The following is a 17750-nucleotide window of genomic DNA, read 5'->3' on the forward strand; positions in this document are numbered from 1 at the left end:
TCTTTTCATATTTTGAGTTCAGCAGATTTCACATTTGTTTATAGTGACACACTGTCCTCCTGTTCTAAATATCATGGACTGGGTTTGTCATGTGAAGCAAATTTCCCTCATTAAATGTGTTGGGGAAAATCCTTTACTTGATCATGGCAAATGCAGCAAAACAACGTTGGACAAAATAATGGAAGAATCTTATTTTGCTTTTTTTTACATGCAGAAAACTTCTAACAATTTGCAGGCTCCTAAAAAATACCATTTAAAAAAATGCAGTGAGGGAACATAAAATGCAACAGTCATAACCAATCACTGAATGAGAGTAGATGTGTTTTTTGGGCCATCAGTGGGAAGGTCAAAGCTGTACTAAGGAGCGTGGGAAAACAAATACAACCTCCCTTTGTTTGGCAATTGTATTAGATTGGAATCAAAGGTGTGAGGGGAATGCCTCAGGTATCCAGGCAAGTGTTTGCTGCCTGTTTTGGAGTCATGAGAGTGGACTGTTGACCACACTGTGGGGGGATGGATGGACATTGCTTGTGGCCAGAGCAGTCGTCCTCCGTGAGGTCAAGTGTGGCTAGAACCCTCTGCCCCTGTTCAAAGTCCCTGTATCCAGTTACAAGGTTGTGGTCAGAAACAGGGTCTTCTGTCTGTCTCTCTCTCTGTGGTAGTGCCAGAAACAATCTGGAAAATCTATTGGGGACTTGGTATCAGCCCATTTTTGGAGGTACAGTTGCAATTTGTAAGTTTGAAGTGGGTGTTTCGTTACAGGTAGATGTATCCCATTGCGGGTCTGTTTCATTACTTTGAACGTGGAAGGTTTTGTTTTTGAAATATTCCAAAGTTGCAATGTTTTTGATCTCAGTGAAGTTGATGAAATATGTGAAAAACAAAAGGATATAAACATTTGTCCATTTCTGTACACCGATGATTAACATCACATTGATATGTGCAGGCGTGGCATACGTAGTGTGGACCTCCATACAAAAGAAGTCCACATAATGTAGGGTGTGATGGCACGTGCGGACTTGCACGCGTCCACACAATGTTTCCCCTCTCTGAAAAACAGTTTCAGAGGCATTTGGGGGTCAAGGTTATCTGTGGCAAAATGAAGAGGATCAGTCCAGGAAATCATCATCAGAAATACAGCTTGTAGGAATTTTCCTAGTCGGAGAAAAAGGAGCATTTTCTTCAAGTTTCCTTAACCACAGGAGAACAAAGGAATGTCCACACTTTGTATGTAAAACAGGTATGGGTGTACATTGAGGTGTGATTTGGTCATGAATGAATAATGAACAACGGCATCTCTGTGGTATGGTAGCTTAAGTAACTGTATCGGTGTTGGTACATGTAGGTTGGAACAAATTTCTGGGTACATCTGTATATAAAACTGGACCACTGTGAAAAATGAACCACATGGAAGATTCTGAGAGATTTAAGATGGGCCACCAAGCCAAACAAATCCCTTGTTAACTATCACTTTCCATCCTTGCTTCAAGGAACGAGAACACACAATATGCAAGACTGAACCCGACATACTGGAGCAGCTGCAACACTCTAAATATTAATATTGCTGGGATTTATTTCAGTTTAGGGCCCATGTAAATTACATGTAATAGCCAGTGCTTATCTGAGGTCATGATCAGCCGGTAATTACATTATTCATCCCTGCGCCCAGCTCGTGCCCTTTCTGAACTGTGTGTGCATAGGTCATTTGTTTTTGCAGTTTCCACATCCTCTCTGTTTTTGTTTTGGGTTTTTTTTTTTTTTTTTTTTTTTGGCAGAATTTTTCCCCCCTTCGTGGAAAGGCGCTTGGGAGCGAGCCAAGCCAAGCATCCTTGACCTGGACTTGCTCCCCGTGCCCTGAGCACGGGAGACCAATATACATTTATATACATGCATACAAACAAATGCGTACAATATTATTTTATGGGGAGGATATGGGGACCGGCTGAAAAGATTGGCTTTGTCAGCAGGATGCTGGGGTTTTTTTGGTTTTTTTTTTTTGTTTTTTTTTTTTGTTTTTTTGGTGGTTCCCAAAAGTTTGTAACTTACATGTAGGTATTTTGAAATAGATCAGTTCAAACTGTTAAGAATGGTAAAGAGGGACTCAGAATACAAGATTTATTTATTTTAGAGTTGAAATTTAGAGTAAATCTACTATTAAACTATATAGAATTTATTTTAGGCCTTTATGGAAACACTTGCTTTTATTTTAGGCACTAGAATTTTGGCAAAATTTGTTTGACCACCTCGGGGAAAAAACATTTTAAGAATAATTGTTAGTGCATAAACGTTAACAGTTTGTTCAACTTGTTTCAACTTTACTCTAAATGGAGACACAAAACTGTGCTGAGATAGTGTGAGCAAATACAGATGGCTCTCAGGCATGTGTGCTAATGTTACCATTTAGGAAATTAGGTCACAAGTTCACTACGGTTGGCTGATGAAACTCGCTGGAGCTAAAGCCATGAATGGTTTCAACGAAATTGGTGACACATGAGCATTCGATCATGACTTGTCTTGCTGCCTCATACATGTCTGTGTACACATCCATGATTAATCGCTGTGGAACTGACGTAAATATCTGACACTTAAATCCTACGATCGAAGGTATATTTTTTGGTGAGTGGTCTTGGTAGAATGGTTTTTGCAATTTGTATGCAACTGCCGGCCAGCCAGCCGCTGGCCAGTCACTTTCAAACCACAGACCAACCGTGTTCCGGCCACTCGCCAGTTATTAAAGTTCGCTCTCCACTAGCCATATGCTGTTGTAACACTGCCCAATCAACATCCAACCCTTAAGCAGTCACTGTCTAACTACCGGCCAGTCATTACCCAACCACTGGCCATTTGGCATCTAGACACTTGTCAGTCACTTTCCAACCACTGGCCAGTTGCAGACCTGTCACCGGCCAATCTACTGGCCGGTAACAAGCTTTCCTTACGCCAGCAAACCATTAGCCACATCCAGTTCCAGTTGTTGCCTTTGAGGCTCTGACTAATAACAGCCACTGCTCCGTGTTGCTTCTTCCACCACAGAGCCAGATACGGCCTACATCATCCGCCTGCTGGTCTACACCATTGCAGAGGACGGGGAAGGCACTGTGCAGGAAGTCAGAACTGCATCTATGCCAGGTGAGCACCAGTACACTGCAGGTGGAAATGAACACCTGCCCAGTGCCTGTCACCACTTTAAAAGTGATCTTGTCTCTCCAGAGAATCACGAGATGCCCGTGTTGTACCACAAACTGGCACAAAAGTTATGATGCACTGTGAAGTGATGTACTGTCCACAGACAGTATGGACAGAAAATACATCAGTTCATAATGATGCAGCAACTCTCCAGGACCATGAATTTGTAGCATGACCAAGTAATTGTGTGGATGAGCTTAGCAAATGTACATATACAATAAAGATACTCAGGAAAAGGGGTTGAGGAGAACGAGAAGTGTCATAGTTTGTGTAGAAAGTCCAAGAGTAACTACTGTACCGGTACCTGGACCTCAGTTTTGCAGTAGTGGGTTTGTTTCCAGAATGTACTACTATGCCACTCTCACACTAGCCGCATTTACTTGACTTAGGACCTGATTAAAGTTCCTAAACAGTCGTGTTAAGCCTAGGTGCTGCATTGCATTGTAGTTCCACCTCTCTGTATTCAGTGACTGGTCTTTCTTAACCTGTCCCCTCATTCCTCTACTATACCTTACAGGCATTCCCAACCAGTTCCTGGAGGCCCCCACTAATCTGGCAGTCCAAGCCCTCAGCTCCCGGTCGGTGAGGCTCACCTGGCATGCGCCAGTCACCAATCAGCTGGTCAACGGCTACGTCGTGCGCTACTGGCCACAGGGGAACCGCTCCCGTTTGGAGCTGCCCATCCAGCTGGACCTAGAGTGAGTACAAGACCCGCCTTCTCCCCCGCTGTCTAGAGCTGTACGTGGAGGGAGCTGCGACATCTTCAGATCAGAAGCCATTTTGCTCTCAAAGATATCTGCAACCCTGCCTACCCTGTTAAGCATATTTTGTGCATATTTCACCCGAGAAACAATCGGTTGGGCAGTGTTGAATTGCCTTCTCCTGTTTTTCTGATCGTTGTAGTGCAACCTTGCCCAAGACCAAGCATTCTGGATGCAAAATGGCATTGCACGCAGCTTAATATCGCAGCTCTGTACAAGTATACAGCTTTGCCGATGGCTCATGCCAGTTGACCCTCTGTCTATTGCTGCCCCACAGCATTTAGCCCCTGACTCAGATTTGCACGAGTGCATGCAGAACCAAATACAGTTGATAGCGACTTGAGTCTGTCCAAAAAGATCTCGGTTTTAGACAGGTACATGTATATACACACCCAACTTCTTGCTGGGCCGTTTCTGAGTACAACGTTTGTAAACATGCAGGTATTCCATAAGCTCGACAGTAGGCAAGCAATATCAAAGCCATACTGATGAAACTGTACACGGAATTCAGAAAAAAAAAAATGGAGGGCTATTTGATGAGCTTGAAGCTGGCATGCAAAACCAAGACCATATTGATGAAGGAGCATATAAACTTTTGTAAGCATACGCACATGATATAAACCTTAAGTCAGCAAACAAAACCAGTGCCATGCTGATGAAACAAACTTGCATTGTGGATCAATTCGTCGTAAACACCTGCGCAAGTAGTAAACATGAATACCTGCTCACAAAACTTCAAGATGTAATGAAAAAAACAGTGTGTGTGTAGTAAAGGATGAAGGAGAAGAGATGATGGGTAGACATTACCCTACAGTGCTGCTGTAAAGTGGGCGATGTCAGTCACCACTCTGCCTGTTCCATGCTCCAGCCCCAATCAAAGCACGTGGTGGCCTGCTCGACAAGTGTTTCTGCATGGGTATTTTGGGCCAACACTTTCAACTTGCTTGCAATAAATCAAATGAAAGTAAACAAATAACACCTAAATTCGTGCATGTTTTCCAGTTCAGTGGCACACAAGCAAAGAGAGTCATTGTTCCTTCACTAGTAAAACTTTCCTGAACCTTCGAGTCATTGTCGTCACTCCTAAATGTAATTTCACTTACAGGCAATTTTCAATATTCAGTCAAATTGCACAGACAATTTGGAAGCCTAAGGGCATGTTTGGTATACCCGCTTGTTCAGTGCAGTGGTGCTTGGTGTAGAGACGTTGCACTGTACAACATTTGTAAACAAATGGACATCGTATTAACCTGAAACGTAGCGATGAAAAATACCTAAAATTTTGTGAACTTGTGGACTCGCGATTTGCTTGAAGGTGGCAAGCTGTAAATCAGGTCTATGTTAATGAATCAAATTAACCTTCCAAAAAACAAACACTTGTACAAAAAGTAAACATCAACACGTGCAAGCAAAACTAAAGCTGCATTAAGTAGGGCTGTAGCGAATATTTGATTGATTATGAAATATTTGAGTGTTATTTTCCAAATTTAAATATTCAAATGCAAAATTCATGAATAGAGAGGGAGAATGTTCTTATGTTTTAAATGAGAAAAATTGCACTGTGGAGGTTTGTTTCAAGCAAATTCAAATGAAAAGCGACAGAAATCTTGCAGCAATTCAAAAGGTAAATTATTCACATAAAAAATTAAAAGGAACAGAAATTTCACGAGGACAAGAATTATTGTTCGTCGCTAAATCGTGGCTGGAGATACTATAATAACGCTATAGTAATGATTATAATGTACAATTGTGCATTACTGCAACTGATTTTATATGGTTTGCTCATCAAGAATCTGCTGGTCGATATGACCAAATATTTGGATGTTCCATCAAATTGAAGGTCGAATATTCACATAGTGAATCATTCGAATTGACTCGGCCTTAGTTTTGAGGAAGCAGCACTCGTGTTGTATGGATGAAGGAGAAAAGGTGATAGTAGGCATTGCATCTTGCAAGTGGCTCCAACATGACTCGGCCCACCATCTTGTTTATGTTGGTCAGTTTCTGTCTGTGGAAGGTACAGAATTTCAACGAAATTAGCAGGGCCTGTGTTCATCTGGATGTAGATTGTGGAATTCACGCAGCCGAATTTCCTTATTACTCTATATTTAATACGTAAATTTACCTTGAGTCTGGCTTATGAAAAGAGCAACATCTAAAAACAAGGTATTCCAACTTGACCTTTGACTATTTGCCTCAAGAAAAAAAAATGATAACAATTTTGAAGTGTGAGGTTTTGTCCTCTGCCTTTTTTTTTTCAAATCAAGGTTTGTATGTTCGCTGCTTTCCAAGGGCTCATGGGAAAAGTTGCCACAAGTCACACCAAACACTTCCATGTCAGATGTTGTTGTTGATTGCACTCTGAGTCAGCAGGATGTGGCAATAACGTTAAGAGTACTATCCAGAGCCGGGGGCCCTGAGAATTGGAAAAATTGAATTCAGATGTGTTGTTGCACAAGTTCCAGCCATAAGCTGTATGAAATTTGTTGGACTCAATTTTGATTGACAGTAATGATGGAACGGTAACCGCTCTGAAAGAGTACCTCTAAGGAAAACATGTTTTCTCTGATTTTATCTGTTCAATGAAGTACGGAAGCATGAACCCTTGTGCTTACCAAACAATGGCTACATGCACTGCTTGGCATGCACAAGGATTTATCCACTATGAACACAGGGCGGATGTTCCCCTCGTTTTCTTTGTTTTTTCCGAATGACACAATCTACATTCAGAATTCACATCTTGGTATGAACAGAAGAAAGCCCTTTTTTGCTTGTTATAGTTGAGCTCTGAGGACAAATGACACTGCATTTGATTTGGATGCTTCCATATGATTATTTGAACAGATGAAATCAGAGAAAACGTGTTTTCCATAGAGGTGCTCTTTAAGGTCGAGTTCGGGTGGCCTGTTCTTGACACGGGTTTCTTGTTCTCGCGCTCGAACGGCGGGAACACGACTCAAGAACACTGTTCTCGGAACAGGATCAAACACCACCTCCTTGTCAGGGTTTTACAGGAACACACGGTAAAACTCGTGAGATTTTGATTTTTGGACAACTGCAAAAAGTAGAGAGATGGCTTCCAAAGCCATAGACAATGGAAGTTTTGCAAAATTAACATTATTTTCCGTAACACAGAAATGAATGTTCCTGTTTATGTAGAAAAGAATTCAGCCCACCCCAACATTAATTCTTGAATAACGTAGCCTACATGGACACCGCCATGTTGCATGTTGCTTGTCACTAACTACCAGTGATAACCAGTTGTTTGATCCAGGCTTTCGAGCAGCCGACCCACAAACAACAAATCGAGCTATTCTTGAACATACAGGAACAAGCCGCCCGAACTCGGCCTAAGTGTTTCATTCGTCAGTCAACAGTATTGAACAGATGTTTCAAAGCAACACGTTGGTACATGATGACCCTTAATAGCCTATGACAGGAATCAACCACGTGAAAAAGATGTGATCGCCCTGGCAGCGGTTGCAGATTGGCAAAAATTGTGGGAGGCTAGGTGGTCACAAAAGTGGCCGGAGGGATGGGGAGGAGAATCGGCCACAGACACCTGACAAAGTTTAACCCTAAATGGGTAGGGGAACAGAGTCTGCATCTCCAAGATTGTCTCCAGTCTTGTTGTAGTGCCTTCTTTTTTTTACACGCCAAGTCTTGTGGACTTTTTTCATTAAAATCTTGCTGTCATTTCGACACTTGCCGTTCTCTTGCAATGCACATTTTTCCAAGACAAGTTCTGCCAAAAATCCATACTCTTTCCGTTGCGTGCTCAATGCGCATGGGCTGACAGAGTTGAGGTCATGAACTCCACTGGCCTATATAACATCAAAAACCCTATGTGATACATGTGACAGCTTAGTTCCTCGAGGGGTCGAGATCCCCCCCCCCCGAGCTGTGAGATGGTCCATAAGAACCTGGCTCTTAGGATTAAGCAAAGTAATTGTTATTTTAATTAAGGTGTTGAACCTTTTCAGAAATCTTCCTTTTGGGACTGTTTACCTTCCCAAGAGGGACATTGTCCTTAATGCATCGTCTATCAGATGCAATGCAGAGTACATGTAAATCTTCATCACACTCCTTGATTCATCACAATAACGCGTGCAAAGAATTTTGTCCGGTGTAGTTTACAGTATTCAAGACTCTGATTAAGTGCAAAATGTTGCCTGAAATTAACCCTCCAAACAGCATCTTACACTTAAAACAAAAATGACAGTCTTATTTTCTTTCCATTTAAATGTCAATGTTCCCAAATCAGGTATGGATAAATTACATGGATCTATTTGTTTGCTGATTGTAAAATGTAGGTACATGTACACACTGCATTTTCAATGCAGCCATATTTACTTACGGTATTTCATACTTCCCTGTTGGACCGGTATTTTCCTCAGCCTGTCATTCTAAGTGCAGGTTATTTTTCATGAAAAGTAAAAGTGCAGAAAGTGCATGACTTTTCAGCTACAGCTGCTGGAGCGAAATGTTCTTTGATAATGCAATGCATCATTCATATCAAAGGTGGAGAAATAATGAATAAGATTTATCTAGTCTGTGCATTCACCGTCCCCACGGTAACAAATTAACCAAGGGATTAAGTGGACGCGGAAAGCTTGTCCCCACATCTCCCGCTAGCTGCCCACAATGCAAGCCGTTATTGGATTATTTGCTCTGTACTTTGTGTGTGTGTGTGTTCGGGGTGGGAAAGAAACCAATTCGTAAAGTAAGGTTTTAATGACTTGGAGACACGTTTTGAAAACTGCTGTGTCTGTATTGTGTGATTTTTCAAGAGAGTCCCCTCTGCTTAACACAGGGATTGTCTCAGATGTTATTAAAAGTGTCCACACCAAAAAAATATTGAACTGGATGACGTTGGCCCTTGTGTCCTGTTACCATACCAAGGGACAACACTTTTTTCCTGTAATTATTCATATTCTCACTTTTACCCTATCGTCATTTCGTAATTTCAAATGTTGCGCAGGGGTTTTTGGTAACTTTCAATTTCTGTTTGGAATGCTGGCAATTTTTATGAGAGCATCGACACTGGAAATTACTGATATCTCAGGATGGCATTGGCTTTGAACAAGGACTTCACTGTGCCTCTCAATCGAAAGGCAGTTCAGAGCGTGAATATTCATCCGTGCATGTAGCATTCCATGTGCAGTCAAGTACGACTCATTTTGATACATGCGGACTGATTGAGGCAAACAAGATGGCAGTGCCTAGAAAGGTCCCTTGAACATCCAAGAATGCTGGGAAGTTGTGACAGTACCGGCCCAGGCAGCAGTCCAGCAGCTAGTCTAGGCCCAAATGGTGCTTCCTCGTTGACTAGTGATGGATGTGGTGTGCATGGAGCTTACCTGTCCAGTTCTCCTCCTACACCCCTTTGGACACCACTTTTGTACCATTGTTGGGAGCGGCTGGGGGAGGGCTTGTACCATTGTTGGTAGCGGCGGGGAGGGCGTTTCTATCTTATTCACCCCAGGCATTTCCTGTTGTGGAATGCCAGGGAAACATTCCAGATTGAGGTCCTTCAGGTATTTATGTAGTAGAACCAGGGAGAGCTTGAGCAAGGTCTAGTTATGTCCTGCCTAGGGCATGTAACCAATTCATAGAGGCATATCAGGTCTCAAGGAGAAAGGAACACATACAGTGTATCTATTGTATATCTAGAACATCTTATCCACAGATTCTGGATAGCTGGATGGGCTGAGAGCTAGTTGCATGGCATCCATTACTTTAGCTATCATGTACACAGCAAAAGAAGTACGTCTGTCGCAACCAAGGCACTGTAACTGTTGCTACCGAAGACTGTACACATGACCACTGACATAGTGTGCAAATGAATGCTGATGAGTGTCTCATGCATTCCAAAACGCGACCAGTAACACTACAGAGCTGGGTTCAAATATTTTGAGAGGAGGTAGTTTTGAAAAGCGCTGGTAAATTTTCAACAAATTCCTTATTCAAATAAATGTACTGTTATATTTAGTTAGACCAAATGGAACAGTTATCATGTAAATCAAGCAGAATCTGTGAAAGAGGTGCTAAGCAACTGAATGTCGACTGCTTTATTTCATGGTGCTGTAAGACTAGCCTTCCGAGGTGATCCATGGAGAATTTTATTCTTCCGAGGCAAAGCCGAAGGAAAATGGAATATGCCATGGATCACCAAGGGAGGCTAGTTTGTACTATTCAATATTATGTAATATATATAAATGTAAGGCGGTATAGAGTACTTAAGTGTGACGCCATTTAGAACCAGTAGATGCTGTACAAACGAAAAGAGTATGCGCACGCGTCGGTTCACCCGCGGGCGCTCTCACTAATGCTTTCTACACACAGAAGTGTGCGTGTGACGTATTTATTTCAGCACTCCATATAATTCACTGCCTTGTGAACTTCAAGATTCATTACTCATTGCATTTTACTGAATTCTTTAGAATGCTCTGTCAAGAAACTATCAATGTGATATGTCTCTGTCCCGGTAGCTTTACAACGTGTCCTTTTGATGCATGCAGAGGTCAACATGAAGTCCCTATTTTGCTTTCGTCTAACACATTCTTTATTTTACTGGTATGGTTTAACCCCAGCTAAAAATTACTCAGTGTTGAATGTTGTTTTTATTGTCCGACTTTCTACGAGTTTTTCAAGAAGTGAAAGGCATTTGCCTCGGAAAGTCTTGTTCTAAAACTCTCAAGGTTTTATTTTTTCTTTTATTTTAACGTCTGATTTGGTGAGCAGGAAGAACAACACCATCAATCAGGTGATTATCCAGGGCTTGGACCCCTTCACGATGTACGAATTTGACGTCTGCTCCGTCAGCACCAAGATGTCCGGACCGTTCTGCGATGCTAGAGCCGTCAGAACCTTGGAAGACCGTAAGTCGAACCCCAACTCCTCTCCCCCCACCCCCACCATTTGGCCTACTTTGAGATTAGTTCAGCTCAACGAACATGCAATTCTGTAATGCCGTGGGGTGTATCGCTATTTTGTGGCAGGCTTTGACGGAACTGCGCTCACAGAGTGAAAACCAATGTCGGGATTCTATCTCTGTGTGGCAGTCAGTCAGTAGTCAGTCAGTTTGATTCCAGTGGCTAAATTATGCTGGGATTGCTGGCATGGTGTGAGGTATGAAAACAAAGCATTCCACGGCAAAAACAGGTGAAAGTCAGTTGCATGTGAATTTGACTCCTACTGGCCATTACCAGCTGATTTTTTTTTATTTGCAAGTTAATAAACCCAAGCCATATGTTCATGACACAAAACAGTAAAGGGGTCAGTCACATAAGCAGTGTTTCCCCAACAGTTTACAATTTCAACCAGTCCTTCAATATCCAAAAACATTTTATGCGAGCATGCAAGCTGTTGTTCAAATAAAATGCTAGCCAAAGACATTTATTTATATCGTAATGCTTTGAGCATGCATGGTTTCACTTGAGGCTGTAACTTCTTTGAAGCCTGCTTGCTTTGCATTAACTGATTCCATCTAACTTCAAAAAATTCATGGCCAGGATGGCATTGATGTTTGTTCCCCCAAGAAGTTGGTTGTATCTCCTCAGGTAGGATCCCATAAAAGTTGGATTGACGTAATGGTGTTTTTCATAGCCCCAATAGTAATTGGAGCCAAGCTAGTAAACCTTCACTGTAAGGCTTCAGTTTGAGCAGTGTTTTTCTAAGCCATTACTTGTTTTTGAGAGAAGTCCTTTGCGTAATGTTATGTAACTGCTTCCTTGTCATTTGAAATGACTTTTGCCCAGTCAAAGTTTCCACAAAGTAACAATGCAGTGACAAGTTTCATACAAACGACCACCATGGGTCAGTATTTGTCAAGTCCAACAGTGTGAAGGACTGTGGGAGTGATATATTATTGCTTAAAAAGTTGGCATTTTCCGCTGAAAATAATATCGCACCCAATGTGAGTGCAGCGTGAAACAAAACCGTTAGGTTGGTATCGCCTACAGTTTGAGTCCTGTTTTTCCGCCTAGGCCCGTCCACTCCACCAGAGGATATTCTGGCCAAGCCCTTAGCCCCCCACGCGGTAGAGCTCCAGTGGCAGCCTCCCATGCAGCCCAATGGCATCATCACCCACTACGTCATCCTGTATGATGAGGATGTCAACAAGCCAGAGGACAAATGGAACCAGCAGGCCCGAAATGGTGAGACAACACCCCCGCCCCCTGTTTGACCGGTCTTGCACTTCCTGGATGTTGTTTGCTAAGAAGATTCCCTGGTCTTTCGATACCCTCTGCCTCAAGTAGGAAACCAATCGCACATTCTGTGCACCTGAGCATCTGTAGGTCACCAAGCCCAATTGCAAAGTGACGATTGAGCACTGCCATCCTCAGTCCTACAAAATCCTACAAAACCTCTAAGCGTGGAGAACTCGAAGGGATCTGGGAGGGCTCAGGCTTGCCTTGGTCTGTAGCCTTGGTTCCCTTGAAATCCCTTCAGCTGTACCCATCCTGCTGTCTTTCTTACCAGTTTAATCACCCAGTCCCTTTGCCGTTGTCCCCCCTCCCCGGCAGGTACAGCCCACCACTCAACCGTGAATGGCCTGGCCAGCGACACCAAGTATTATTTCAAGGTGCGGGCCGGTACGCAGGTGGGCGAGGGCCCTCCAACGGACGCCGTGGCAGCTCAGACTCTGACCGCTGCCCAGCCAGGTAAGATATAGCCGTCCATATATGTCACCTCGGTCATGTATCTGTCTGAATCCATTAAAGGGGGTTGGTTTATGTTTTGTGATCCTGCAAAAAATGAAGCTTAACCACTACTAGCCAGGGACTCCGAAATCGGAGCCGTATGGTTTATATGTGTGGCCGGGGTCTCCGAACTCGGACAAAGGAAACAGGGCCCTGTAACAAAAGACCGTACTCCGAACAAAAAACCAGGCTGCTGGGCATTACCGGCATTTTTCACTCTCAAAAGTGGTGATAATCCAGCGTTTTTTGAAACCATATACCAGGGTTTGGGGTATTTAGAGCAAGCGGATTACCACTGGGGACAAAAGCTCTCCACCACCGCAGCGATGAGCCACGCAGCACCGCTGCATGCTAATCTGGCCCCTATTGAAAAGAGGTCAGCAGTGCACCGAGCCAGGTTTGTGAACAAAAGACAGTTGTATAACACCGCACAATCTGGGCTCTATTTACAAGGCTGCAGGCCTGGCTGAAATATTCGGGCGTCAATGAAGGTCACCTGTCAACTTGTGGTAGTGCCTGAAGATTACTCTGTGTGGCTATAAACGACTGTTAAATGGAATGATGAATTGTTGAAGGATTTTGAAAACGGAAAAAATGATAGTCATGCCGGCCCAGCATCCTCAACATTGAAAAATGCCCCGGCATGGATTCTGCCCCCCCTCGCAATTGCAGCTTCCCCAAAATATTCTCCAGTATCATTGCAGTGTATTTTTTCTTTTGTGCCTAGCTTCAGGAGTTTTCCTTCAAGGTCTGATGTTCATTTTAATACCAAATGCACATTTTTCCCAAGACAGTTGAGCCCCCAAAAATGTTACCTTAAATCCCAGTGACGTACTCAATGCACACGAGCCAACATGTTTTCGCTCATTTGGTTTCAAGATACTGTTTCAAGATACCAGTCGGTGTGGTTAATGTAACAAATGCCGACTTGATATTGGAAAGAGGAGTTGCAGGAATCTCAATGTTTCTCAAACGTGGCGGCTACAGTCTGAATCTAATTTTTTTTTTTCATGCAGGTGTTAACACCAGTCGATGGCAGGAGAGCTTGGTGATTGGTGTCTGCTCAGCCTTTGTCCTGATTGCCACCATAGTGTTTTTCATCATCTGCAAGCGAAGGTCAGTTGTGAGGGGAAGACTTCACCCAGTGACTTGTGGTGATTCCTGCGTGACGGATAGACCAGAAAATATGACATTAGGGCAATGTGCCACCCTTTCCATCTTACTGTGCTGTCTTACTGTGTTCACCCCCCTTCTCAGCCAGAGAGAAAAATGGATTTAGAAGCACCTGTTTTTACTTGCCAAAAGCATTTAAACGTGAACAGTCTGCTGAGGATGTACGATATTACTGTAGCTATCCAAATCAGTGTTGTAGTCGAGACCACTTAAGACCTTCCCAAGGCCTTCCCCAGACCGCACAGGACCAGCATAAGACCTCCAGTCTGATTTCAAGTCACAAGCTATTCAAATCAACCGCAACAAAACGTATTCCTTTGTCATTGTTCACCCTGTCACTTGTGCATGGTCTTGTGCATGGTCTTGTGCATGGTCTTGCGCATGGTCTTGTGCATGGTCTTATGTCTGGTCTTGTAATAGTCTTGACTACAACACTGGCCAAAATCCAATTATATCTGGGGCAGCTTCAATAGACAAATTGTTAAAGGCACAGTGATTAAAAAAAAAAAGCCTTGAAATGGACAGGTTTTTTCATGACAATTTACTGAAGCTTGCGTGCTGAAACATTTGCAGTGCAGTTGCGTTTATCCCTTAACTGGAGATTTAGCAGAAATGTATTGGTCATGCATCTGAGGAATTTCTGTCCTAGGTATTAAAATAGTTCCACCTTGAACCATGAATTGCAAATTCATAACAGAATGTTGATCCTAATCCTTAACAGTCCTCAAAGACTGGCTTAGTGCCGATAAGTTAGTTCATGACTCGTCAGATTAGAGACAAAAAGCGTGGTGGCAAAAGTCGTTTGTGTCAGTGCCAAGTCCAACAATATCAGGAAACATCCTGACATGAGATGAGTCAGAAACAAGCTTGAAACGAGCAGCGGAAGTTGTATCTGATGAGAAACAGGTTTGGCGCCCCCCCTTCCCATGTACAGTGTGGCCAACAGTGTGGCCAACCTTGCATCGTGATCTGACATGCATTGCTAATGGCATTGACTAGTGACAGTCACTAGGCCACAAACAACTGGCACGTTTCCTCTGCGGTGGGTAGGACTTAGCTTCACAACCCTGTCTCTCATTTGTTCTGGTCATGCAGAGCAGGATCCAGTGTGGTTAGCCCCCACCCCACCTGTCACTTCCTTTACTGTTCAAAGCCAGATGGACCAAGACTGGGGGGGGGTTTCCTTTATCAAAATGCTTCGGTTGGTTTTATGCACATGAAGGGAAACATGGAAAAAATGGGGAACGCGTATCCACATGGCATTCCAACGTGGACATATGTTTCCACCTGGGTTCAGCTGCCCTCTCCTATGCCGAGTGGGGACAAGCACCATGCGGGGGTTCCCATTACAAACAAGGGTCATTCCCAGCAGGTTTGCAGGCATTTCAAGTTCCAAGGATTGTACTGGTCATAGCAGTCTTGAAATTCTGCAAAATGCTGGTGTTGGTGAAATAGGCATAGGGTGAACATTAGAGGTGTGAAGATGAATTTTTTTGTTTTGGGTGGGGTTTTTTGTACAGTTAATTAGCAGGCTTGGCAGTTGTCACTTCATCATGAATCTCAGTGTCGTAGTTTCAGGATTTTCCAACGATCTTCTAGACACCTTGTGAATTTGTACAGAATAACTTTTGTGTTAATATATATGGACATGAAAAGTCATTTCAAGTGAAGTTTCACAGAGTTCCTGTTGTTTGATGTTCGCCTTTGGCCAGATCCTCAAATTACAGGCTCAAGTCCTGTTTCTAGGAACTCATGATCACTTTACCGCGTAGCTTTATGAAGCCCAGTATTTTTGATGGGTTGTCTATCCCAGATGAACAGCTGTTGTACTCTCATAGTTTATTGTGACCAGGATCTTTCAAATGGAACTCACCAAAACCTAAAAAATGCCAGCTGGTTCACATTTCAAACATAACAGCAACCCCCCCAGTAGCCGTGGCAACAATGCTTATTAAATGTAGATGTGATGTTGAGCAGAACTCGCCAAAACCTCAAAAAATACCAGCTGGTTCACATTTCAAACATAACAGCAACCCTCCCCCCCAAATATGTAGCCTTGGCAATAATGCTCAATGTTGAGCAGAACACAGAATTTTCAACCTTGTGCAGCATTTAGATTTGTTCTTTGCTCGGATTTACACATAGAAAGTGTGTTGGATTCTCAGCTTTGATTTTCGTTGCTGGTCACATTTTTGACCTCGTACTCTCCCACATACACACAGGGGTCTCTTGAAACGAGCCCAGTCTAGTGCTGCTGCCCACATCCACAGTAGCAATGGTGCCGTGTGCACGGGCTATGTGGCCAGGGCTAGCCCCGATGGCCAGACGTACGTCACAGGGGTGGCAGACAGCGGGCAACAGAACGGCTTCATCCCCATGAGAGCAGTGCTCCCACAGCCCCAGAACATGGACACTAAGGTAAACAGTGCAGAATATTAAAGATCTTGCAAAGTAAGCCATCCCTTATTGCTTGTGACAGGGCAGGAAAAATTTTAAAAACCATTTTGCACCAGATAACGTGCAAGCACGCAGTGATTTCCTGTATGCCAACACAGAGGATGTTTAACCACTTCCTTCCGGGACTCCGGAATCAGACACGTATGCTTTATATGCGTGGCCGGGGACTCTGAACTCGGAAAAAGGAAACAGGGCCCTGTAACAAAAGACCGTACTCCAAACAAAAGACCAGGCAGTTGGGCATTATCGACATTTTTCACTCTCAAAAGTGGTGATAATCCAGCCTTGTTTTGAAACCGTATACCAGGGTTTGGGGCATTTAGAGCGAGCGGATTACCACCGGGGACAAAAGCGCTCCACCACCGCAGCGATGAGCCACACAGCACCGCTGCACGCTAATCTAGCCCTTATTGAAAGAGGTCAGAAGTGCACTGAGCCAGGTTCATGAACAAAAGAAAGTTATATAACACCGCACAATCTGGGCTCTGTTTACAAGGCTGCTGGCGTGGCTGAAATACTCGGGCGTCAATGAAGGCCACCTGTCAACTTAAAGTAGTGCCTAAAGATTACTTGGTGCAGCTATAAACGACCGTTAAATGAAAAGATGAATTTTGAAGAATTTTGAAAATGGAAAAAATAATAATTATGCTGGCCCAGCATCATCAACATTGGAAAATGCCCCGGCATGAAGTGGTTGAAGACGTTCTGGCAAATTCCGTTTGCAAAACTTGATGAGGTCTGTACTGATTCCCCTGCTTGATTGATTCCAATTGAGTTTGTACATACACAGGCTCAAGCTACATGTAGATCATAGAGCTTGGGTGTGTGTGGATCCCATAAGCAGTCTTGGGCTGCATCTGGGTGTCGTAGCAAGTATTGCTCCACGATATTGGAAGGTTTTTGAACGCGAAAATGCGGTCATAAATGTCGCTTAAATAATGAACAAATTACCACCTATAGACAGCGTTTTTGAAGTCCAACTTTGTAGTGGACTTTGGTTGTATCTTATCGTTTTAAAAAAAAAAGTCATTTCTGGCCCTAAAATGATGTTGCACCTGTGACAAGTGCAATGTAAAAAATATAGTTGGCAAGTTGTAAAGTGGGCCGTGCATGCAGTAAGGAAGTTGAGTTCAGAAACCACTGTGGTGTCCTTTTGGTGAGGTTTTTAAACCTTGGGCTTAAAGTTTACAGTTAGCCTTCGTTGTAAAAGCTTGTGCCATGAAGATTTTGAGTCCCTTCGAGGAGGAGACTGGTGTTTGAGGCATTTGTTGAATCCAAATGAAATATATCCCACCGGTTCCCTGCAAACAGGGTGTCTACGTTTGAACAAACTGTTCATTTTAGTAAATCTGGTCTCTTAAAAAAGTTCACCGACTTGTTGGGGGAAAAAAAGAAACAGAAACGAGTTACAGATGACCAGACTGTGTCAAACAATGTGGGTTATGAGAAATATTACCCTACAACTGTG

At 43.2% G+C, this 17750-nt stretch overlaps 1 protein-coding gene across 2 annotated transcripts in view; it reads left to right on the forward strand.

The window, feature by feature from the left end:
- The window catches only part of LOC110989219 (protogenin B-like), an 83122-nt gene that overhangs the window by 57096 nt on the left and 8276 nt on the right, over positions 1-17750 (forward strand). For both annotated transcript variants that reach the window (XM_087140570.1, XM_022253441.2), the window contains exons 11-17: positions 3034-3129; positions 3704-3884; positions 10692-10828; positions 11936-12106; positions 12476-12613; positions 13669-13768; positions 16048-16243. In XM_087140570.1, the coding sequence (XP_086996696.1) occupies positions 3034-3129; positions 3704-3884; positions 10692-10828; positions 11936-12106; positions 12476-12613; positions 13669-13768; positions 16048-16243 (1019 nt within the window). The remainder of the gene's footprint in view (positions 1-3033; positions 3130-3703; positions 3885-10691; positions 10829-11935; positions 12107-12475; positions 12614-13668; positions 13769-16047; positions 16244-17750) is intronic.

This window comes from Acanthaster planci, linkage group LG08, assembly GCF_054643075.1.
Source record: "Acanthaster planci isolate LZ-2023a linkage group LG08, COTS_SCS, whole genome shotgun sequence".
Taxonomy (NCBI): Eukaryota; Metazoa; Echinodermata; class Asteroidea; order Valvatida; family Acanthasteridae; genus Acanthaster; species Acanthaster planci.